Genomic DNA, 22,877 nt, shown 5'->3' on the forward strand with positions numbered 1-22,877 from the left:
TCACGGGGAGATGGGGAAGGCCGCCTCGGGGACCAGGGGCGGGGAGGTGCGCCCGAGAAGGCCCCGGGCCCGGCCTGCAGGGCGCGCCCCTGACAGCGCCCTTTCTTCCCCCACCGCCCTCCGCGCCATCTTCCCGCTTGGGCTGCCTTCTCGTTCGCGCAGTAGGTCTTTGTGGCTCCAGGCGTGGCGAGGTACATCGTGCGCAGACTCATTCCTTGCCTTCAGAGTGCTTCCAGGCGACCACCGGGTCACGTTTTATTAAAAAAAAAAAAAAAAGTCACAGCGGAAGGGGCCAGGGCACCCAGTGGGACCGTTGGTCTCCACAACACCATCCGGGTCACTTAAAAGGAACGAGCCCTCCCCTCAGGTTTACCTGAAGAGGAGCCAATCGTTTGCCTCGCGTGGAGACCGCACCTTGATTATGGTTCACTCGGGCCCATTAAATCTAAACTCTGGATCTCACAAGTTTCACGTTCGAGTTTCACAAGACCTTATATTTCACCAGTCAGCCACACACGGCTGGCACCGAAATGCACACGCAGACACCTGTCCACCCAGGGGAAACTCTAAGGAGCCGCGTTATCTAGGCGGAGAGGACGACGGGTAGGCCGCAGGACTCTCCAACCCGCGTCCGCGCAGACCCCCGCAGGCACCGGCGCCCGCGCACATTCACGCGCCCGTGGGCGCCAGGCCTAACGCCCGGAAGGCCCCAGAGGCGTCTCTCCCGCGGGCCCACTCCACGCAGAGAGGACGCCCGCCCCCTGGGAAGAGCTTCCTGGTGACCCCTCTCAGCAGCTCCCCACGTCTGCCGGCCGGGGACTGCGGGGAGGGGGCCGCGGCCTCTGGGCCCCGACCCGGCCCCCCTGCGCGCCCGCCCCCAGACGCCCGTCTCCGCATGGGCCTCGCCGTCGTCAGCACCCACCCGCGCGGCGGCGGCGGCGGCGGGCGGCCGCCCTTTTAAATCCCCAGGCTCATTTGCATGTCCCCGCCCCCCAGTGACACGGCTGGCGCGGGCGGGCCCGTCCCCCCTGCCCCTGGGTCGCTCTTTTTAAGCTCCCCTGAGCCGGGGCTGCGCTCCTCTAATTGGGACTCCGAGCCCGGGCTATTTCTGGCCCTGGCGCGGCTCCAAGAAGGCGTGAGTTCGCGGCCCCTCCGGTGGCTCCTTTTTTTTTTTTTTTTTTAAATATCTATCATTTAAATAAATTATTTATTTATTGAGGCCGCGCACGGGCCGTGCCTAGCTTCCTGCCCCTCGCCATCCTTCGGGGGAGGTGGAATATTTTTGTGCCCCCCCCCCTCCCCGGCCTGGATGTGACATATAAATACCCCGCGGGGGCCAGGGCGGCGAGCACGCGGCGGCGGCGGCCTCTGAGCGCTTCTGCTCTCTCTCCCGGTTTCAGATCCGCATTTGCTACCAGCGGCGGCGGCGGCGGCGGCGGCGGAGCCAGGCCGGTCCTCAGCGCCCAACACCGTCGCTCCCGGCAGCTCGGAGAGCGCACCGCAGGCCGGCAGCCGAGCTCGCGGTGAGTCCGTCCCGGGGCCGGCGGCGTAGGGGGGCGCCCGCGCCGCGGCCGCACGCCGCCCCCTCCTGCAAGCCGCCCCGGGGCTGCAGCGCGCGCCTCCGGCTTTATTCCCAGGCCGGGGCTGCGCGAGCCGCCGGCAGGGGAGGGCCGCGCAGCGCGGGGGGCGGGCGGCGGGGCCCGCGGCACGGGGAGGGCGCCCGCACCCCTGCCCCCGCGCCGCGGGCGCCGTGCGGGGGGCGGGGACCCGGGAGAAGCGCGCGGTGGGGGAGGGGGCGCGCGGCTGCGGCGAGCGCGAGTCGTGCACCCGGCGGCTCTCGGTGCACCTCGCGCGGCCGCCGCTCCCGCCCGAGCCCGAGCCCGAGCCCGATCCCGGGCCTGTGCCGTGGGGGCGGGGAGAGGGGCAGGCTGGGGCGCGGCGGGAGAGCCCGGGGCCGGGCGGCCCCGCAGCCTGGGGAAGTTCTCTAAGTGGGGGGTGGGATGGGCGGGAACCCCGCAATTCGGCCTGAACTCCAGGCTTGGCCTTTTATCCCGGCGCTCGCTCCGCAGCCGAGGCCGACTCTCTGGCCTGGGTTTGGGGCTTCACCCCGACCCCACCTCTGGCCCGGCCTGCGCCTCTTCAGCCCCCGGGGCCCGGCCTGCCCTCCGCCCCCACAAACTGGTTTCTCTGCTTTGCTGGGCTCTGTTGGAACTAGTCCCTTTGACTCCCCGTTTCATTTTTTTTTTAACTGGGGCTTTTATTTTGCGGGGAGGGCGCGGAGGGAGGCGGCTTTCTTCCTCTCCCCCGCGCGCGCCAGGTTTCCTGCCCCAAGGCGGGCTTGGGTGCCCCCTCTGGCAGGAAGTGGGGCCGGGTGCACCCTCGTGGCGGTGCATGCGGTCGGAGGGCACCGGTTTCCCGCGCCTGCACCCGCGGCCTGCGCCCCTCCCCCCGCGCGCTCCGGCCCCTCGTCCCTCCGGCCGACCTGCAACGGCCGGGCGCAGACACTTGCAGAGTCACCCAGGGCCCGGGTCTGGAGTAGGGGCGACAGGGGCTTTACCAGCCCCCAGGCGGGTAAGGAAACTGGCGGGCGAGAAGGGTCGCCAGGAACCCACTCCAACTAGCTCTGTGACCTTGGGCACCTCATCAGCCCTTCCTCTAGGCCACTTTTTGGGAGGAGATGAGGCAGTCCCATGGTGATTTCCTAGAGTCATGGCCACGGGTTGCCTTAGCGTTTGTGGAGCCCACATTGTATGGAGGGGACAAGTCTGAGGCCCGAAAGGGCTTATTACCGACCATAGGATTGAAGTTGGGCCTCAAACGTGGCTTCTCCAAGCCAGGCCTCCCTGATGTTCAGAAACAGGTGGAAGAGACAAGCATTTGTTGGTCTCACCAGAGAGGGCCTCAGGCCTTAATTCAGTTCATGGAGGCCTGGATCTGTGGTGAGGGTGAGCGGGTTAACAGGGTCCCCAGCAGCAAGAAGTGGGGGAAATACCAGAGGCACTCAACAGGGTCCCCAGGCAGGCTAGGCTAGGCCTTCTGGGATTAGGGGCTGGCTTCGCCCAACTAGAACCCCCTCTTGGAGGGGGCCTCCAGCAAACCTCATGTGAGGTCAGCGCTCATTTAGCTGATTAATTTTGATGTTTAGTTTTGAAGGGGGATCTGTGGTGTAATGTAAGATTCTAATCACTGCCTGTAATTACAGAGCAGGCCAAGCCACTAATGATGGAGCAGGATAAATCACCAACCACCTTGTTTAAAAGGGTCTTCAAGTCTGAAATATTATGAAATGGAATAATTACCAGACGAAGTCTCGCCGTCTGGAGCATTTCAATACTTGAGGATCAGGGGCCTCAGGCCCCTCTTAACAATCACAAGTTTGCAAAACAACAGGCTTTCCTCTCTGGGTTAAAATTGGAAATAGTCTGAATCTGAAAAAGGAGAGTCTTTTTCAAATGTTCTAGTTCTCATTTTGATTGGAATGAACCTTTCAGTTGTTTAAGTATTTATAATTTTTACCTGGTTTGATTCTTGCTGCAGTCTGCGGACGAAGGCAAGACAGGTGGAGCATCATTACTCCCCTTTTATAGGTTGAGGGGCTTTTCTGGAAGTGGAGACACTTGGGCCCACCCTTTGCCAAGGGCAGCCTCCCAGGACAAATCTCTGTCTGTAACTTGGGGATAATAACTGGGAGGATAGGAATGGGGGCTCTTTCTCAGCCTCTGGAAGAGACTCCCAAATACAGGTGCATGTGCCCCTTGTAGCGGGTGGTTTTACATGAATTCTGTATTTGTAGGACTGATTAAGTCCAAACAGTCCTCTTGGGAATATGCTAGAAAAGGACCAGGGCGCTTTGAGGATCAGCCCTCCTAGGGCTTCAGGGGGTCAGCTAGTGTCTTCTCCCTCTCAGTTGGAGAAGTCCCTGCCCCTCATGAGAGGAGGCATCAAAGAGAAGGATCCTGTCTGACTCCAGGTGGGTGGGAGTGGGCTGGGGTAAGAGGAGACTCCCCTTTCAGCTTTGGGTGATTTCTTTTCCTCCCCACACCTCACCCAGTGTGGTTTTAGCCCCCATTTCCCAAATTGTTCGCATCTTTGACCCTCCAAGGTTTAACCCAGGGAGAGGGAAGCAGAGAGAACCGCTGGGGCCCTGGGCAGTGCTGTGGACAAGGTGGCCCAGGGACTGATGGCATGGCTGCCAGGTAGATGTGCAGGGCTCATTCCCTGCTTACCTCTCCTCCCTTGTTCCCCCGAGAGCTACCCAGGCTTGGCTTGCTTTTAAAAGAGAAGGGGCGGCACAGTGGAGGGGAGGGCCCTGGCAGTCTGAGGACCATCTTGCCCACACCTCAGCCAGGGTGACCTCACCCACGGCCAGGTCTGGGCTGGCTGCACTCTTGAGTGGGGGTGGCAGGGCAACAAAGAGCCCTTCTGAGCAGGAGATAAGGCTCTGATTAGAGCCAACGGCCCAGCCCCGCCCTGCAGCCTGCACGCCAGGCTGGGTGTGGAGTCTTGGGGGTCCCTGGGAGCAGGCAGTTTCCCGCTGGGCGTTTCTCGGGTGGGAGTGGTGAGGGTTTGGAGGTGGCTAACACTTTTCCTGCCTCCCTGCAGCCCAGCCGTGGCTCCTCGCCTGCTCTGCTGACGAGGGAAGATGAGCGAGTCGAGCTCGAAGTCCAGCCAGCCCCTGGCCTCCAAGCAGGAGAAGGACGGCGCTGAGAAGCGCGGGCGGGGCCGGCCTCGCAAGCAGCCTCCGGTGAGCCCTGGGGCCACGCTGGCAGGAGGCAGCTGGCTGTCCAGACCTTTGCCTCGGTTTACCTCTTGGGGCTAGGGATCATGGCAGGTGAAAACAGGACTGGCAGGGTGCGGCATCATTCCTACACATGTGTGCGCTCCCCACACACGCGTCCCTGGTGCCCGAGAGGAGTGTGGTCCAAGGGAGCGCTGAACCTGAGTTCAAGCCAGAAGTGAGCCTGTAGTCATGCAGGCCAGAGCGTACACTGGTAAACCACTCACCCTTTATCTCCAGTCCATTGTGGACCAGCGTATTGAAGTATGGTGGCTCAGTGGTAAAGAATCTGCCTGCCAAGCAGGAGACGCAAGATTGATCCCTGGGTCAGGAAGATCCCCTGGAGGAGGAAATGGCAACCCACTCCAGTATTCTTGCCCGGGAAATCCCATGGACAGAGGAGCCTGGTGGGCTACCGTCCGTGGAGTCGTAAAAGCGTTGGATGTGACTTGGCGACTAAACAACAAAGATGAATTGTAGAAACGTGAACGTTCACATATGTAAGCCCAGCAGTACGCGTGGCGGCGCTCTGGTGACTTACTTAATACTTACTGTCCGTTTCTGTAGTTCTCCATCCCGGGGCAGGGGCCAGCACCTGTTCGTGGGCTTCCTTGAGTGACCCTGCATTGGGCTTTGGCTGGTTCTGTAAAAGCCCAGAAAGTTTAAAACGTTGGGGAGTTGGTGGCAGAGTGACTCAGAGCCCTGGTTCCGGGTACCCCAGAGAGCTTGGCCAGTCAGGCTGTGTGGGCCACCTGTTACCTGGTGGAGACCTTGGTTTCTCTCTTGAGAGGCAGCTGTCCCCACATGAGGGCGCAGCTGTGGGTGAAGCCCCGTTCCTTCCCTTTCCTGGGGGAGAGAAGGGGAAAGGAACCGAAGCTGATCCTTATCCACCAGGCCCCAGGCACGCCTCCCCACCCCCATTGGGGATCTCTGTACTCGCTCTTTAGGCGCCGTGAGGAGTCTCACGGGCGGTGGAATTCATCTGCCTCTTTCAGAGCCCTGTTCACGTGTGGAGAAGTCATCCCCTTAGTCCGATTCCTTTGGCTTCCCCCTGCCGGCTGTGGGCATGTTGGTGAGGGGTGTCAGAAGGGGTGTGGGGTTACTGCGCGATGAACGGGCAGCCGCCCTGGGAAACACCACTGATGTGCCTTTACTGCCCGCCTTCTGTGCATTATGTAGCAGCTTTTTATTCTGTCTCTGAAAATTAAAGTTTCAGTGGCCCAAATGGCAGGGGTCTCGGTAACTGGAGGGAGTCTGGTTTGCAGGTAGAGCCGGAGGCTCCCTCTAGGGGAAGGGGCATCCTTTCCCCTCTTCTGCATCCCTGCCTTCTGGCGGAGGTATGGGTGGGGTGGGCAGTGATCATAGCCCAGTGCTGGGAGACTTGTCCTGTCTTCATTCAGCGTCTGGCCCAAGATCTGAGAGCTGATCAGAGGCCGAGCTGGAGTATGGACAGCTGTCTCGTGTCTTTCTGACTCCACGACACCCTTCCCAGAGGCCTTCTGGTGTCTTGTCATTTTGCTGTTGCAGAGAAGCTAAGGGAAAGGCTTTGCAAAAGAATGTCAGGTGGAGAACCTGGATCCCAAGGGTTACCTGCCATGGTTCCTGTGGATTCTGGAGTGGGGCTGCGCAGACCACTGCTGGGCTGGGGCAGAGGGCTCTGTCCTGAAAGGGGGCAGGGCAGGTGGCTTCTGTGTCTCTGACTGTCTCATCTGTCTTTGCAGAAGGAGCCCAGTGAAGTGCCAACACCTAAGAGACCTCGGGGCCGACCGAAGGGGAGCAAAAACAAGGGTGCCGCCAAGACCCGGGTGAGGCTTGCAGGGGGCCCTCTGCCCTGACAGCAGCCATGGGAGGCCTGGTCTGTCCTCATTTTCTGCACCTGCTTCTGGCACATGGGTGGTGATGGGCCTGTGCCCATGGAGGCGAGGGGGGCGTTGACTGAGGTCTCACTTCTGGGCCTTGGCCTGCCCAGGACAGTGGGGAAGTCAGGTGTCCAGCAGGTTTCCTGGTCTGGAGAGGCAAGCTGGGAGGGAGGAGCAAGGGGGCAGATCCGTCCAGGGCTGAGACTGTCACCTTCTCTTCGGGAGGTCCCCTGGCTCCTGCAGGAATGAGGGGGGAGGCCAGATTCATAGTGGCATCAGCCTTTCAGAGAAGTTGTTTTGTTTTTTATTTTATTTTTTCTAAAACACGACTCATATCCTCTTGAGTCATGGGTGGAGGAGGGAGTTGGGGGGCGTGTGTGTATGTTGGGGTGGGGGGGGGGGCGGTGTGGCTGGCCAGTCATCACCAGCTGGACTCGGGTGGGCCCGCCGGGGTGGGAGTCCCGGGCCGCCCCTCCCTGCTGTCCCTCACCATCTGGGACACTGGTCATTGGGTGGGCACCGTCAGGGACATTTTTGACTTAGTGGATCTTTTCTCTGACCATCTAGAAAACCACCACAACTCCAGGGAGAAAACCAAGGGGCAGACCCAAAAAACTGGTAGGTGACTGCGGCAGAGGCAGCTTGGTTCTTCTGGGGAGACTGTTAAAGACAGTGATGCTCCTTCCTGTGTGCCCACAGAGGGAGACGGCTCTCCTGACCTGCAGGGCCAGCCATGGTGGGACTTCACATTTTCACCCAGGCCTAGGGAGGGGAAAGGGTTTGTCCAGGGCGCCCGGACTCCTGGCACTCAGCCCAGGGCTTCTGAAGAGCTGTGTCCATGAGAAGTGCAGGGTCCCAGGTACAAACCAGGCCAGACTCCCTGCCCTGCCTTACTGGGGGTGTTCTTATCTTTTCCTTCCCCTGCTTCTGGTTCAGAGTCAGAACTTCTAGGGTGGACCTTGAGGTCATATGGGTGTGTCATATGAGTGTCTCCCCCCCGCCCCCCATTGTAGTAATGAAGAAGAAGAAGGGAGGTTTAAGCAGCAGCAGTAGAGGATCTCAACTCTGGGAGGGGGTGGGACATAGCCTGTTGGGTGGGAGCTGAGGGGCGCTGCCCTGTGGACGCCGCTCCTCACGTGGGGGCCCCACCCCCTTCTGGGCCCCCAGACAGCTGGGAGCGGTGGCTGGCGGGCTGAGCCCAGAGATCTTCCGGGGCGCCGCTGCAGCTGGGGCCCCTGCAACCTGTCCTCCCCACGGCTCGTTCCTCGAGCTGTGTGAGCTGAGCCACCACCGGCTGAGGGGGGCTTGGGGTGCTGGCAGGGCCCCAAGAGTGAGTAACAGGAAACGGGTTGTTTTGGAGTTTGTGCCTGGCACGGGGGCCCTGTGTGGTGTCCCGACATTCCCGCCCAGTGAGTGAGCCCCGGCCGGCGCACACTTCCCCTCGCTCCCCGCCCTGGCCTGGGGTCAGCCCGCGGCCGTGGCCCCTCCACCGCCCAGCAGCTGCCCCTGCGGGCTGCTGAGGCCACCTGGTACCCCCCGTGGAGGGGGCTCACAGCCTCCAGCCACCCCTGCCCTCCCCTTTTCCTTTCCCTGGCTGCCGTCTCCCACCCCAGGACCAGTCACTTCCTTGCCAGCTTGAGCCCAGGGGTGCCCTGTGCTCTGCCAGGAGCCCCCTGCCTCTGGGGGCTGCGGGGCCTGGCTGTGTGTGAGAGCAGCGTGTGTGTGGTTTTTTTTCCCTCCCTTTAAATTCTTCCTTTTTATGAATGAAACTGGGCCGTGGAGGTTGCTGAGTCACCCACACACTCAGCCCTGACTCATCCCCCTTCTGGAGAGGCCGGGTGTGCGGAGCTGGGGGTGGTGAGCTTGGCCTCTGGGGGCGGCAGCAGAGGAGGGGGCGGGCCTGGCATTCTCTTGATGGCCCTGCCTACCCTGCAGGAGAAGGAGGAAGAGGAGGGCATCTCGCAGGAGTCCTCAGAGGAAGAGCAGTGACCGCCGCCTGCTCCCTCCCGAGGAGCAGTTTCCTTCTGGGACTGGACAGCTCCGCTCTGCTCCCGCCGCCCCCCCCCAGGCCCTCCCTGCCCCCTACCTGCGCCCTCCCCGCCACACTACACCGCACACCAGCCACCACAGGGTCCCTGGGCCCGAGTGGGGAGCCGCTCCCTTTGATTTCAGGTCCCAGCGACCCCTCACCCACCCGCCACACCCGCCGTCCTGGACAAAGCTGACTTCCACTTAGCCGCTCCCAGGCTGCCGCACCCCTGCTCCCTGTGTGGTGGGGGCCTTGCTGGCTGGGCTCTCGGTTTGGGGATCCCCTCTGCCTCTCCCCTCTGGCTTCCCGTTAAGGGGCCTGGGAGGGCTCCCCTGGCCTTAAAAGGGGCCCAAGCCCCATCTCATGCTCTCATTCGGACATGCCCCACGCCACTGTACTAGCCGCAGCAGGTGCGGCCACTGGAGAGGGGCGACTGCCCCGAGATGCCCCCCACCACCCCCAATCGACCTGTGTCTCACCGAGGGGTGGCTCACCCCCCTCTCCTTCCCGCCTTGCCTTGTCCCCACACTAGGTGGGGCCACCCTCTTGGGGGCTCAGGAAGGAAGGTAGGAATGTAAGTCCTCTCCCAGCTCTAGGCAGGCTCCAGCCCACCTTGCCCTCACCCTGGAATCCCATTGCAATGATGGAAAGCATCCCCTTTATCCAGGTGAGGCCCAGGAGGCCTGGGCTCCCTGCAGCAGCCACTTTCGAGAGCTGGAGCCACTCCCCGCCCCTGTCTGCTTCCGCTCCAGGCCTCAGTTTCCCCTCTTCCCTTCCCTCGGGGCACTAATAACCAGGAGCTAGTCTCGCCCACTCCCACCCTTCTGCTCCTCCCCAACCCCCAAGGTTCTGGTTCCATCTTTCCTCTGTTCACAAACTACCTCTGGACAGTCGTGTTGTTTTTTGTTATATGTTTTGTTCTTAGACATCCGTCGCTGCTGCTGCTACCAGCGCCAAATGTCCATCCTCATTGCCTCCTGTTCTGCCCACGTCCCCCTCCTCCAAGAAGCCCTTAGGGGAAGGGGCCTGGAGCAAAGCAGGCTGGGTACCAACTCCCCCAGTCCCAGGGAAGGTGGGGTCCTGCCCCTAGGATGCTGCAGCAGAGTGAGGGTGGGGAGGGGGGGGGCCCGTGTTGACTGTCAGGTGTAGGGGCCACCTTCTCCACCTGTTCTGTCAGGGAGGAGGTAGCCATTATTTGTCCCAGCCTGGGGCTCCCCTCTGGTTTCCTATTTGCAGTTACTTGAATAAAAAAATATCCTTTTCTGGACTGTCTTTTCTGTGGTGGGTGCCTAGAACAGAGGTTAGAAACCAAGGATCTCTAGTGAGTGAGTGAAAAAGAAAAAGCACAGGGAAGGTAACGTAAGCCGGTCTTGATGAAGTCAACTACACCCCTAGCCACAAAACATTTTATTTACAAAATATATATACTGAATATACATTAGGCCCTGTCACCATGGGAACAGCTCCAAAGCTAAGTCTGGGAGGGCTAGAGAAGGGTGCCCATGGAAGGGCAAAGCCCCACCTGGTAATCCCAGCCACCCTTTCACCCCAGGAAGAAACATTCTCATTAGTTCCTGGGAGTGGCTAGTAGGTAGGCTCATCCCACAAAGGACTGAAAGCCTAGGAGGGAGTGAGGAGGTGGGTCCAGTGGAGGCTGGCGGCTCTGCCGGGCTTAGGAGCCAGGCTGGGGGGAAGGATGCTGGGGGAGCAGCAGGCTGCAGGGCCCTGGCCGATCAGGACCCGGTGGTTCGGGGAGGGGCAGGGTTAGGGGGCTCAGGTCACGTCTTGACATCCAACAAGGGCATCCGCTTGTGCTGGTAGCCACTCTGCCAGCCGTGGACCACCTGTAGCAGGGGAGAGCGGGCCACAGCACAGCTTGCAGGGAGGCACCTGACTGGCCCCAGCCCAAATGGGGAAGGCTGAGGGTGGAAGCAGGTTCTGGCTTCAGGGCTGTGAGGAGAGCAGGCCCATCCCTGCTGGTTCTCTGTCCCCCCAGAGTGCTCACCTTGGGGTCCCCCACATCCGACAGCAGCTCCTGCTCGGCCTCGTGCAGCTCCTCGGCAGGGTCATAGCTGTACATGGGGAGCAGGTGATGGCGAAGCCGGTCCACCCTGGGGGGCAAGGGGGTGTTCAGCCACGGCACCCCACACCTCCCTGCAGACATCTGACTCCACTGTTTCCCCCAGCGGGGCACCTCCAGTGGGTGCCTTTCAGGGTCCTAGAGCTCTAAGGACACGTGTCTGGATAGGAAAAACCTAACGCGTGCGGGGAATTTCAGGTTGGTCTTCTGAATGCCTGAAGGGCATCTTACGTGTATGCTGGGGTCTCAGATCCTGTGGGAAGAACTTTTAAGCAGAATGCAGGTGGGGAGCACTCAGGACAGGGACACTCACCGTTTTCTCTTCTGGATGTACATCACCTGTAATAGGGAAACAGCACTGTGGAGGCGGCTGATCCCAGGATGGCCCACGGGGGACAGGGACCCACCTCCACACCCTCCTCTCCCGAGACAGCAGGACAGTGAGATGCTGTGTACAGGCTGGTCCAGGCCCACTCACCCCTGCCTTAGCAAGAGTGTGGGGGTGTGTGTACGTGTGGAGGCTTCTTACCACAGCCACCACCACCCCGACCAGGGTGATGAGGAAGAAGGGTCCCAACACATAGCCCACCATGGAGTCGCTGTTGGCCTGCGGGGCATTGGGCACTGTGGTGTTACTCATGACATCGGCAGCTGGAGGGCCCTGTAGTCAGCATGGGCAGTACCGCCTCGGGAGGGTGCCTCCCCCGGGCTCCCTGAAGAGGGGGAAAGTGAAAGTGAAGGTGAAAGTTGCTCAGTCATGTCCGACTCTTTCGGAGCCCATGGACTGTATATAGTCCATGGAATTCTCCAGGCCAGAATACTGGAGTGGGTAGCCTTTCCCTTCTCCAGGGGATCTTCCCAACCCAGGGACTGAACCCAGGTCTCCCGCATTGTAGGCGGATTCTTTACCAACTGAGCTATGAGGGAAATCTGAAGAGGAAGGAGGAGGTTGTCAATTCCACCCAGGGTGACAGCCAGGCTCTGGATCCCTCCCCAAGATAGTAATAATACATGAAAACTTAAGGTCAGGTCCTGGAAAGGGGAGGGAGGGGGTCTTCCAGGTCAGTGTGCTGGGCTGAGCCCTCCAGTGACTCTCAGCAAATCCTGGGGTTTACCCAGGGGCACCAAGGGGAGGCCAGACCCAGGGCCTGAGTGCTGCCCAGGGTGGGGCTCTCACCCAGGTGCTGGTGCTGGCCAAACATTTGCAGATACTAGTTACTGAGGGAAGGTTAGGTGGAGGTCCCCAGCTCCCGCCCCCTCTTCCTAGAGCACTGGGCTACCAGAAGCTATCCAGTGAAGCAAAATGGAGAGATTAGGTTAAAATAAGGGGTCCTCACTGCAGCCAAGGGGTGAGGGAGGAGCATCTGGAGGACCCCCCTCGATCTTGGTCCAGTGCCCACACTTCAGGCTATAGGTCGCAGGCCTTCGTTGTCCCTGGTGTCACTCCAGACATAGAACCTGGGCACCGTCTCCCGCATTGGTCTTGTGCTAGAGTGGACACCAGTGGGCAGGGCTGGGCTGCATCTGCGAGGTGATGTCACCTCCCCCTGGTCCTCACTCGGGGCTCCGCCCGGGTCCTCCCCTCCTAGCCTGGCATGACAGGCGGAAGTGGAGAGGGTCAGCTCCCATGACAGATGCAAGGAGACTCTTCACGGGTGGCTGCACGCAGACGCTCCGAGGTCTGTGACCCCGGTTCGCCTGGGTTTCCATCAGAGGTTAAGGGCTGAGCCGCCTGTCTCGGTGCCCATGGGGGCTCCGGACTCGCCCAGTCGCACGCCTGTCCCGTGGTCGAGGGGACATTCCGAGGTAGGGAGGTTGACAGGCCGTCCTTAGGATGCGCACCAGCAAGGGAGAGCGAGGGGTAGTTCCCACGGCGCTGGGAGGCTCAGGCCAGGGAAGGAGAACGTGAGGGGGGCGCAGAGCGACCCGAGTATCCTGAAATCCCGACACCCCAGGCGTGGACCTGTACCGGCGCTCTGCAGCCCATGCAACCCGGCCATGCCTTACCTCCCGCCGCTGCAGCCCGGAAAGGAACGCCCTCGGTTGGCTCCCAGGCCCCGGAAGAGCCAGTAGGCGCGTGATCAAAGGACCCGGGGAAACGGGCGGGGCCGCGGTATCGGGGTGCAGCCAATCCGATGGCCGCAGGCAGCCGGCCCGGAGACTGCCGGAGCCGCCAATCCGGAGGCGGATACAGCCGGGGCTGCAGCGCCCACGCCGCGGCGGCAGGGGGCAGCCGCGGGCTGCGCGGCGGCTCGGGGCGGGGCGCGGCTTCCCGGCGTCCCGCGGGGCGTCCCCGGGGCAGCAGTGCTCCGGAGCTCGCGTGTGGGGTCTGGGCCTGGCGTGCGCCCCTCGCCCCGCTGGTCGGAGCCGGGCCCCGCTCTAACGTGCATCGCAGGCCCCGTGGGGCCTCCGTTAATGTCTGTGGAGCCCCCTAGGCCTCCTCGCACGCAGCGTGACTGCCCGTCTGTGCTGTGCTCGGGGTGTGTAGGCGGGCCTAGAATAGCCCTTGCCTGGCCTCGGACCTCGCACCCAGCCACCCTCCCTCCCTACGCCTTACTTACTCTTCGTGTTGGTGAAACAGGCTGCTGCAGGCAGCAAACGATGGCACGAGTGGAGCCTAGCACATAACATGCCCTGAATTTTAATTTTCCCTGTTAACCTCTTTCCGGTTTTCTGGGGCACACACACACACACACACACACACACACACACACAAACCGCACCAGTGGTGTGAAGTCCCTCTGCATCACAATAGGTTTGCCAAGTAGGTTAAGATTGGGTCGAAGCTTCCGTGGGCTGATCATTAAAATGTGACACACTTAATTGGGGAAATTTGAGTAAGATCGGTGGATTTTAGCAATGTCAGTATCCTAATGGTGATGTTATAGTTTTGCAAAAGTTAGCATTGGGGGAAGCTAGGACAAGTGTAGAACGGCTCTATCTCCGTTATTTCTTACAACCGTAGGTAAACCTACAGTTGCTTCTCCCTCATCAGAATCACATGCAATTGGTAAAACTCCAGATTGGCAGGTAATGGAAAACACCTGAGAACGTAAAGGTGGTGGCAGCTGAGCCAGGTTGAAATCCTCCGGGTCCTCAGGTGCTCCTGAAGATACAAGGGCCGTGTGCCTCACCCTATTCTTTCTTTGACAGTCAGAGGATGCACACGGGGTCTTAGTTCCTCCACCAGTGATGGAACCTGTGCCGCTGGCTGTGGAAGCACAGAGTCCTAAGCACTGGACTGCCAGGGAATTTCCTGGGTCACCCTGTTCTTGCCAGGGACGGCCAATGGCCCAGATGTGGTTGAGCCACTTGGTCTGGTCAGGCCTCAGTCTTCCCAAGTCCTTCCAGAAGGTTAGATGAGAGCAGATCTGGTGCAGAGATGACCCAATTAGGAACCAGAAGACAGGTGGAAGCTCGCCTCTTGCCTCCAGATACCACCATCTGACTGATGGAGAATCAGATAAAGGGAAAGGAATGAGAGAAAAGCTTGGGTCTGGAACCTCCAGGCAGATTTCCTGGTACTCTCTGGGTTTTGGGTCTGGAGAGTAGGGAGACTGCTCATCAGGCTTCTGTTAGGAGGGCAGAGGGAGGAGGCCTCCCCCACCTTACAGGGAAGTAGGGATCAGGCAGTAGGTTTTAGAGCCCAGGGGCCCTTGGCTGCCCACACACTCAACCTTTGTTCCCATTCCCATTCCACATCTTGAGAGTCTAGCGGTCCTAGGAGCAGGCCGAGTGGTTGCATTGGCTAGGCTCGTGTGTGGAAAGGCATGGGGTCTTTATTCCTAGGACAGAACACCCTTCCAAGGTAGGCAGGGCAGGTGGGATGACCTGAGTTTACAAAGGAGCAAGCTGAGGTTCTGAGTGGTGTGATGACTTCCCAAGGCCCTTGGTGTGATCAGCAAGGGGAAGGCAGAATGGGCCCCGATGGGTGGGCCCTCTTCCTGGACAGCTCTGTGCTGGCAGCTGCTCTGGGATTGTGTTTGAGGTCTGGTTTGTTCCTGTGATGAGACGAACTGTGGTAGGTTAAATCCATATAATGTAAACCATAAAATAATAGAGTTAATAAGCCAACAAAACAGATAAAATACAATTAAAAATTCTCAAGTAATCCAAAAGAAGGTAGAAAGAGAGCAAAGGGTAACAAAGAACAGATGAGAGAACCAGAAAACAAAGAGGATGATAAAATGAAGCCTAACTCTGTCAATCACAGTAAAGGTGAATGGTCTCAACAGCCTGGTCAAGGGACTTCCCTGGTGATCCAGTGATTAAAACGCCCCGCTTCCGCCCCAGGGGACACGAGTTCGACCCCTGGTCAAGGAACTAACATCCTGCATGCCGCGCATGGCCAAAAAGTATAAAATGAATAACCCAATTAAAAGGCTGAGATTGTCAGAATGGATAAAAGAAGTAAGACCCAATTACATGCTGCTCATAAGAAATGTGCTTTGACTACAAAGACTCTAACAGGGTAAAAGCAAAAAGATGAGAAAAGATACGCCTTGTTTACACTTGTCAAAAGAAAGCTGGGAGGGCTGTGATAAAGTCAGATTTGATTGCAGAGCAGAAAATATTACCAGAGATTAAAAAGAGGGTCAATTCATAATGACACGATTGAGGATAGACCAATTCTAAATGTTCAATGCCCAATAAGACAGCTTCAAAATTCATAAAACAAAAATGGATACAACTGTAAGAAAAAACAGTCACAGTTTTAGTCAAAGATTTCAATACTACTCCGAATAATTGATAAAACAATCAGATAAATAATCAGCCAGAATTAAACTGGAACAACCCTATCTACATTTATAGAATATCCACATTTATAGAATATTCCACCTAACATTAGGAGGATACATAGTCTTAAGATCATATTCTTGGCCATAAAACAAGTCTCAATAAAAAGGATTCAAGTCATACAAGATATGTTTTCTGATCACAGTGGAATTAACTATATTAGAAATCATTAACAAAAAGATCCTTGGAAAGTTCATAAATATTTAGAAAATGAATGACATACCTCTGGATCAAACAATAATTAGGAACTATTTTGTGCTTGTGGGACATCTCTATTAGAGAGAGAAATTCATAGCACTACTAAATACCTATTAAAAAAAAGAAAGATGTCAATGACCTCAGCTTCCACCTGAAACCAAAGTATACAGAAGAAAATAACAAAGATGAGTGCAGAAACCCATGAAATAGAAAACAGAAAAACAGAATTGATGAAACCAAAAGCCGCTTCCTGAGAAAATCAACAAAATTCATAAACCTGTAGCCAGACTGGTCAGGGAAAAAGAAAATACAAATCACCAGTATTAGGAATGAAAGATTCTACATCACAACAGATTCTGCAGGCCATAAAAGAATAATAAGGAAATATTAGGAACAACGTTTTGCAAATAAATTCAATAACATAGTTGAAATGGAAAATACATGGAAACAAAGACAAATTATCAAAGCACACTTGAGAGATAGATAAATGTATACCACTTTAGGTTGAATTTATACCATCTTAACTTCAATGGCATACATTAACTCCTCCTATTCAATTCCACGTCCCCCTTTAAGTTGGTATTGTGACAAATACATCTTTATATATTATATGCATATTAACACATTCATAATTATGTTTTTATGCATCTGTGTTTTAAACCATATAAGAATGAAAGAGGAGTTGCATACCCAAAATACAATAATACTAGCTTTTATTTTACTTTGTAGTTACCTTTATCAGTGAACTTTTTTTCTTTATATGACTTTGAGTTACCAGTGACTTTTGGTTTTAGTCAGAATGACTCCCTTTGAGAAGCCTTGAGGGCTTCCCAGGTGGCTCATTGGTGGAAGAATCCGCCTGCCAATGCAGGAAACGCCAGTTCAATCCCTGGAGCAACATCCCCTGGAGGAGGAAATAGTAACCCACTCCAGTATTCTTGCCTTGAGAATCCTATGGACAGAGGTGCCTGGTGGGCTACAGTCCACAGGGTCGCAGAGTCAGACACGACTGAACGACTGAGCATATACGCACAGCATTTCTTGTACGGTAGGTCTACTAAGAACAATAGCTTTTGTTTATCCAGGAATGTCTGAACTTCTCTATGACAATTTTTATGGATATAGAATTACTGGTTGACAGGATTTTTTGTTTTCCTGTCAGTTCGTTAAACATATCATTCTACTGGTTTCTGGCCTTCATGGTTTCTGATGATAAATCAACTCTTAATCTTAGGATGGTAATTATAATCACCATGGTAACCAATAAAAAATAAGTAGGAAATACACAGAAAATGAAAAGAAAATCAAAATAGTACATACTAGGAGAAAAATCAAACACAAAAGAATGCAGCACTGGGAGGACTGAGGAACAAAAAAGATGACAATATAGGAAACAGCACTATGGCAGAAGTAAGTCCCTCAGTATCAGTAGTCACTTTAAATGGAAAGAGACCACACCCACTAATTAAAAGACAGGGATTGGTGACAGTGCACAATTTATGAGTGAATTTATGCCACTCAACTATATGTTTCGAATTATTAAAATGGTAAATTTTATGTATATTTTATCACTCACCAAAAAAAGCAGAATGGATTTTTAAACGAACTAGCAAGATTTGAATAAACATTTCCCCAAAGAAGATATGCAAATGGCCAAGTAAGTACATGAAAAGATGTTCAACATCAGTAATCATTCAGCTCAGTTCAGTTCAGTCGCTCAGTCGTGTCTGACACTTTGCACCCCACGGACTGCAGCACGCCATCCTTCCCTGTCCATCATCAACTCCCGGAGCTTGCTCAAACACAAGTCCATTGAGTCAGTGATGCCATCCAACCATCTCATCCTCTGTCGTCCCTTTCTCCTCCTGCCTTCTCAATCTTTCCCAGCATCAGGGTCTTTCTCAATGAGTCAGTGGCATCAGGTGGCCAAAGTATTGGAGCTTCAGCTTCAGCATCAGTCCTTCAATGACTATTCAGGACTGAGTTCCTTTAGGATGGACTGGTTGCATCTCCTCACAGTCCAAGAGACTCTCAAGAGTCTTCTCCAACACCACAGTTCAAAAGCATCAATTCTTTGGTGCTCAGCTTTCCTTACGGTCCCAATCTCACATCCATACATACTACTGGAAAAAACATCGCTTTGACTATATGAACCTTTGTCAGCAAAGTGACGTCTCTGCTTTTTCATATGCTGTCTAGGTTGGTCATAATTTTTCTTCCAAGGAGCAAGTGTCTTTTAATTTCATGGCTGCAGTCACCATCTGCAGTGATTCTGGAGCCCAAGAAAATAAAGCCTGTCGCTGTTTCCATTGTTTCCCCATCTATTTGCCATGAAGGAATAGACCAGATGCCATGATCTTAGTTTTCTGAATGTTGAGTTTTAAGCCAACTTTTTCACTCTCCTCTTTCACTTTCGTCAAGAGGCTCTTTAGTTCCTCTTCACTTTCTGCCATAAGGGTGTTGTCATTTGCTTATCTGAGGTAATTGATATTTCTCCCTGCAATCTTGATTCCAACTTGTGCTTCATCCAATCTGGCATTTTGCATGATGTACTCTGCATGTAAGTTAAATAAGCAGGGTGACAATATACAGCCTTGAGGTACACCTTTCCCTTTTTGGAACCAACCCATTGTTCCATATCCGGTTCTAACTGTTGCTTCTTGACCTGCATACAGATTTCTCAGGATGCAGGTACGGTGATCTGGTATTCCCCATCTCTTGAAGGATTTTCCAGTTTGTTGTGATCTACAGTCAAAGACTTTGGTGCAGTCAATGAAGCAGAAGATGTTTTTTCTGGAATTCTCTTGCTTTTTCTAAGATCCAACACATGTTGGCAATTTGATCTCTGGTTCCTCTGCCTTTTCTAAATCCAGCTTGAACATCTGCAATTTCTCAGTTCATGTAGTGTTGAAGCCTGGTTTGGAGAATTTTGAGCTATAATTTGCTAGCATGTGAAATGAGCACAATTGTGCGGTAGTTTGAATATTCTTTGGCATTGCCTTTCTTTGGGATTGGAATGAAAAGAGGTGGGGAAGGATCCAAGTATATGCTGCTGTCAAGAGACTTACTTTAGACCCAGAGACACAAATAAGTTGAAAGTGAAAGAATGGAAAGATATTCTTTCCATTCTTTGATTATTCCAAAGAATACTCAAAAGAGACCTAGGGTGGTTATACTCATATCACAAAATAGATTTTACATCAAAAACTGTTACTAGAGACAAAGGAGGACATTTTATATTGATACCAACGTCAATTCATGAAGAAGCTTTAACAGTTATGTATACAGCGAACAGGGCTCCCCAGGTGGCACCAGTGGTAAAGAACCTGCCTGCCAATGCAGGAGACATAAGAGACATGGGCTCTATTCCTGCGTCGGGAAGATCTCCTGGAGGAGGGCATGGCAACCCACTCCAGTATTCTTGCCTGGAGAATCCCATGGACAGAGGAGCCTGGTGGGCTATAGTCCACAGGTTTGGAGAGAATCAGACACGACTGGAGCAACTTAGCATGCATGCATATACCAACAACAGAGTCCCAAGATATATGAAGCAAACATTGACAGAATTGAAGGGAGAAACAGACAGCTCTACCCTAATAGTTGGAGACTTCGATACCTTAATTTCAATAATGGAAAGAATATCCTACAGTCAGCAAAAACTAGACCGGAACCTGACTGTGGCTCAGATCACAAACTCTTTATTGCCAAATTCAGACTTAAATTGAAGAAAGTAGGGAAAATCCCTAGACCATTCAGGTATAATCTAAATCAAATCCCTTATGATCATACAGTGGAAGTGAGAAATAGATTTAAGGGACTAGATCTGATAGACAGTGCCTGATGAACTATGGACGGAGGTTCATGACATTGTACAGGAGACAGGGATCAAAAACCTCTGTCCATCCCCAAGAAAAAGAAATGCGAAAAAGCAAAATGGTTGTCTGAGAAGGCCTTACAAATAGCTGTGAAACGAAGAGAAGAGAAAAGCAAAGGAGAAAAGGAAAGGTATAAACATCTGAACACAGAGTTCCGAAGAATAGCAAGAAGAGATAAGGAAGCCTTCCTCAGTGATCAATGCAAAGAAATAGAAGAAAACAACAGAACGGGAAAGACTAGAGATCTCTTCAAGAAAATTAGAGATACCAAGGGAACATTTCATGCAAAATGGGCTCAATAAAGGACAGAAATGGTATGGACCTAACAGAAGCAGAAGATATTAAGAAGAGGTGGCAAGAATACACAGAAGAACTATACAAAAAAGATTTTCATGACTCAGATAATCACAATGGTGTGATCACTCACCTAGAGCCAGACATCCTGGAATGTGAAGTCAAGTGGGCCTTAGGAAGCATCACTATGAACAAAGCTAGTGGTGATGGAATTCCAGTTGAGCTATTCCAAATCCTGAAAGATGATGCTGTGAAAGTGCTACACTCAATATGCCAGCAAATTTGGAAAACTCAGCAGTGGCCACAGGACTGGAAAAGGTCAGTTTTCATTCCAATCCCAAAGAAAGGCAATGCCAAAGAATGCTCAAACTACCGCACAATTGCACTTATCTCACATGCTAGTCAAGTAATGCTCAAAATTCTCCAAGCCAGGCTTCATCAGTCTGTGAACTGAGAACTTCCTGATGTTCAATCTGGTTTTAGAAAAGGAAGAGGAACCAGAGATCAAATTGCCAATATCTGGATCATTGAAAAAGCAAGAGAGTTCCAGAAAAACATCTATTTCTGCTTTATTGACTATGCCAAAGCCTTTGACTGTGTGGATCACAATCAAATGTGGAAAATTCTGAAAGAGATGGCAATACCAGACCACCTGATCTGCCTCTTGAGAAATGTGTACGCAGGTCAGGAAGCAACAGTTAGAACTGGACATAGAACAACAGACTGGTTCCAAATAGGAAAAGGAGTACGTCAAGGCTGTATACTATCACCCTGCTTATTTAAGTTATATGCAGAGTACAGCATGCAAAATGCTGGGCTGGATGAAGCACAAGCTGGAATCAAGATTTCCGGGAGAAATACCAATCACCTAGATATGCAGATGACACCACCCTTATGGCAGAAAGTGAAGAAGAACTAAAGAATTCTTGATGAAAATGAAAGAAGACAGTGATAAAGTTGGCTTAAAGCTCAATATTCAGAAAACTAAGATCAAGGCATACGGTCCCATCACTTCATGGCAAGTAGATGGTGAAACAGTGGAAACAGTCTCAGACTTTATTTTGGGGGGCTCCAAAATCACTGCAGATGATGATTGCAGCCATGAAATTAAAAGACGCTTACTCCTTGGAAGAAAAGTTATGACCAACCTAGACAGCATATGGAAAAGCAGAAACATTACTTTGCCAACAGAGGTCTGTCTAGTCAAAGCTATGGTTTTTCCAGTAGTCATGTATGGATGTGAGAGTTAGACTATAAAGAAAGTTGAGTGCCTACGAATTGATGCTTTTGAACTGTGGTGTTGGAGAAGACTCTTGAGAGTCCCTTGTATTGCAAGGAGATCCAACCAGTCCATCCTAAAGGAAATCAATCCTGAATGTTCATTGGAAGGACTGATGTTGAAGGTGAAATGCCAATACTTTGGCCACCTGATGTGAAGAGCTGACTCATTTGAAAAGACCCTGATGCTGGGAAAGATTGAAGGCAGGAGGAGAAGAGGATGACAAACAATGAGATGGTTGGATGGCATCACCGACTCAATAGACGTGAGTTTGGGTAAACCCTGGGAGTTGGTGATGGACAGGGAGGCCTGATGTGCTGCAGTCTATGGGTCGCAAAGAGTCGGACATGACTGAGTGACTGAACTGATCCTATACAGAAAACCAATTAGGAAATAGAGTAGTTGAAAAACATATTATAGGGCTTCTTTGGTGGTCCAGAGGTTAAGAATCCTCCTTGCAGTGCAGTGGATACTGGTTTGATCCCTGGACCAGGAAGATCCCACATGTCCCGGAGCAACTAAGCCTGTGTTTCACACTAGTGAACGCACACACCCTAGAGCCCTTGAGCCACAACTACTGAAACTTGTGTGCTTAGAGTCCATGCTCTGCAACAAGAGAAGCCACTGCAACAAGAAGCCCACACAGAGCAATTAGAGAGCAGCTCCCGCTTGCCGTAACTACAGAAAAGCCCCCGTACAGCAAGAGGACCCAGTGTAGTCAAAATAAAACTGAATTAAAAAAAAAAGCCACTATAAATCAACTAGACCTTACAGACATACATACAGAACACTTCTTCCAAAGAATGTGCATTGCTCTCAAGCACACATGGAGCTTTCTCCCGCATAGATCAGATGTTAGGCCACTAAACAAATTTTAATAAATTTTAAAACCTAACAAAGACTCAGAACCTGATGGCTTCACTGATGAATTATACCAAAAATCTAAAGGAGAATCAATGTCAATCCCTCTCAAACTCTTCCAAAAACTTGAATAAAAGGGAACACTTCCTAATTCACTCTAACTTAGCATTGCCCTCTTACCAAAGCCCCCTTGTGGCTCAGCTGGTAAAGAATCCGCCTGCAATGGGGGAGACCTGGGTTCGATCCCTGGGTTGGGAAGATCCCCTGGAGAAGGGAAAGGCTCCCCACTCCAGTTTTCTGGCCTGGAGAATTCCTTGGACTGTATAGTCCACGGGATTGCAAAGAGTCAGACACAACTGAGCGACTCTTACTTCACTTCAGTTCACTAACCAAAGCCAGACAAACACACAAAACTACAGATCAATATCTCATTAATATAGAGGTAAGGCAATAAAGAACTCTGAATAAATTTAAGAGAATTGAAATCATACAAAGTGTGTTCTCTGAATGCAGTGGGTTGAATTTAGAAATCAGTAATAGAAGGAAAACTGGAAAATTAGCAAATATGCTGATAGTAAACAACACACTCATTAAAAAACCAATGGGTTAAAGATGAACCAATGGGTTAAAGACAGAATCACTAAGGAAATTAGAAAATACTTTGAGACAAATGAAGACATACCAAAACTTATGAGATACAGTAAAAGCAGTATGCGGTGGGAAATTTATAGTTGTAAATGCTTATATTAATAGAAGATCTCAGATAAACAACCTGCCTTTAAACCTTAAGGAACCAGAAAAAGAAGAGCAAATTAAATGAAGGAAGGA

The 22,877-nt window shown here is 53.1% G+C and overlaps 2 protein-coding genes across 3 annotated transcripts; one reads left to right on the plus strand and one right to left on the minus strand.

The window, feature by feature from the left end:
• Window positions 1–1,013: 1,013 nt before the first annotated feature.
• On the plus strand, window positions 1,014–9,937 carry HMGA1 (high mobility group AT-hook 1). Of its 2 annotated transcripts, XM_027524313.1 has the most exons (7): window positions 1,014–1,135; window positions 1,401–1,523; window positions 4,103–4,196; window positions 4,603–4,744; window positions 6,499–6,582; window positions 7,204–7,254; window positions 8,572–9,937. In XM_027524313.1, the coding sequence occupies exons 4-7, from the start codon at window positions 4,643–4,645 to the stop codon at window positions 8,623–8,625; spliced, it is 291 nt and encodes a 96-aa protein (XP_027380114.1). In that variant the 5' UTR covers window positions 1,014–1,135; window positions 1,401–1,523; window positions 4,103–4,196; window positions 4,603–4,642; the 3' UTR covers window positions 8,626–9,937. The 2 variants fall into 2 exon arrangements, with proteins under 2 accessions (XP_027380114.1, XP_027380113.1); XM_027524312.1 differs by lacking the exon at window positions 4,103–4,196 and having other exon boundaries at window positions 1,015–1,135.
• Window positions 9,938–10,057: 120 nt separating this feature from the next.
• On the minus strand, window positions 10,058–12,859 carry LOC113881345 (small integral membrane protein 29). The gene is made up of 5 exons (XM_027524311.1): window positions 12,753–12,859; window positions 11,275–11,458; window positions 11,059–11,084; window positions 10,671–10,776; window positions 10,058–10,509 (listed from the first exon to the last, which is right to left on the minus strand). The coding sequence occupies exons 2-5, from the start codon at window positions 11,383–11,385 to the stop codon at window positions 10,444–10,446; spliced, it is 309 nt and encodes a 102-aa protein (XP_027380112.1). The 5' UTR covers window positions 11,386–11,458; window positions 12,753–12,859; the 3' UTR covers window positions 10,058–10,443.
• Between the last annotated feature and the right edge of the window lie 10,018 nt (window positions 12,860–22,877).

This window comes from Bos indicus x Bos taurus, chromosome 23 (genome assembly GCF_003369695.1).
Source record: "Bos indicus x Bos taurus breed Angus x Brahman F1 hybrid chromosome 23, Bos_hybrid_MaternalHap_v2.0, whole genome shotgun sequence".
Classification (NCBI taxonomy): domain Eukaryota; kingdom Metazoa; phylum Chordata; class Mammalia; order Artiodactyla; family Bovidae; genus Bos; species Bos indicus x Bos taurus.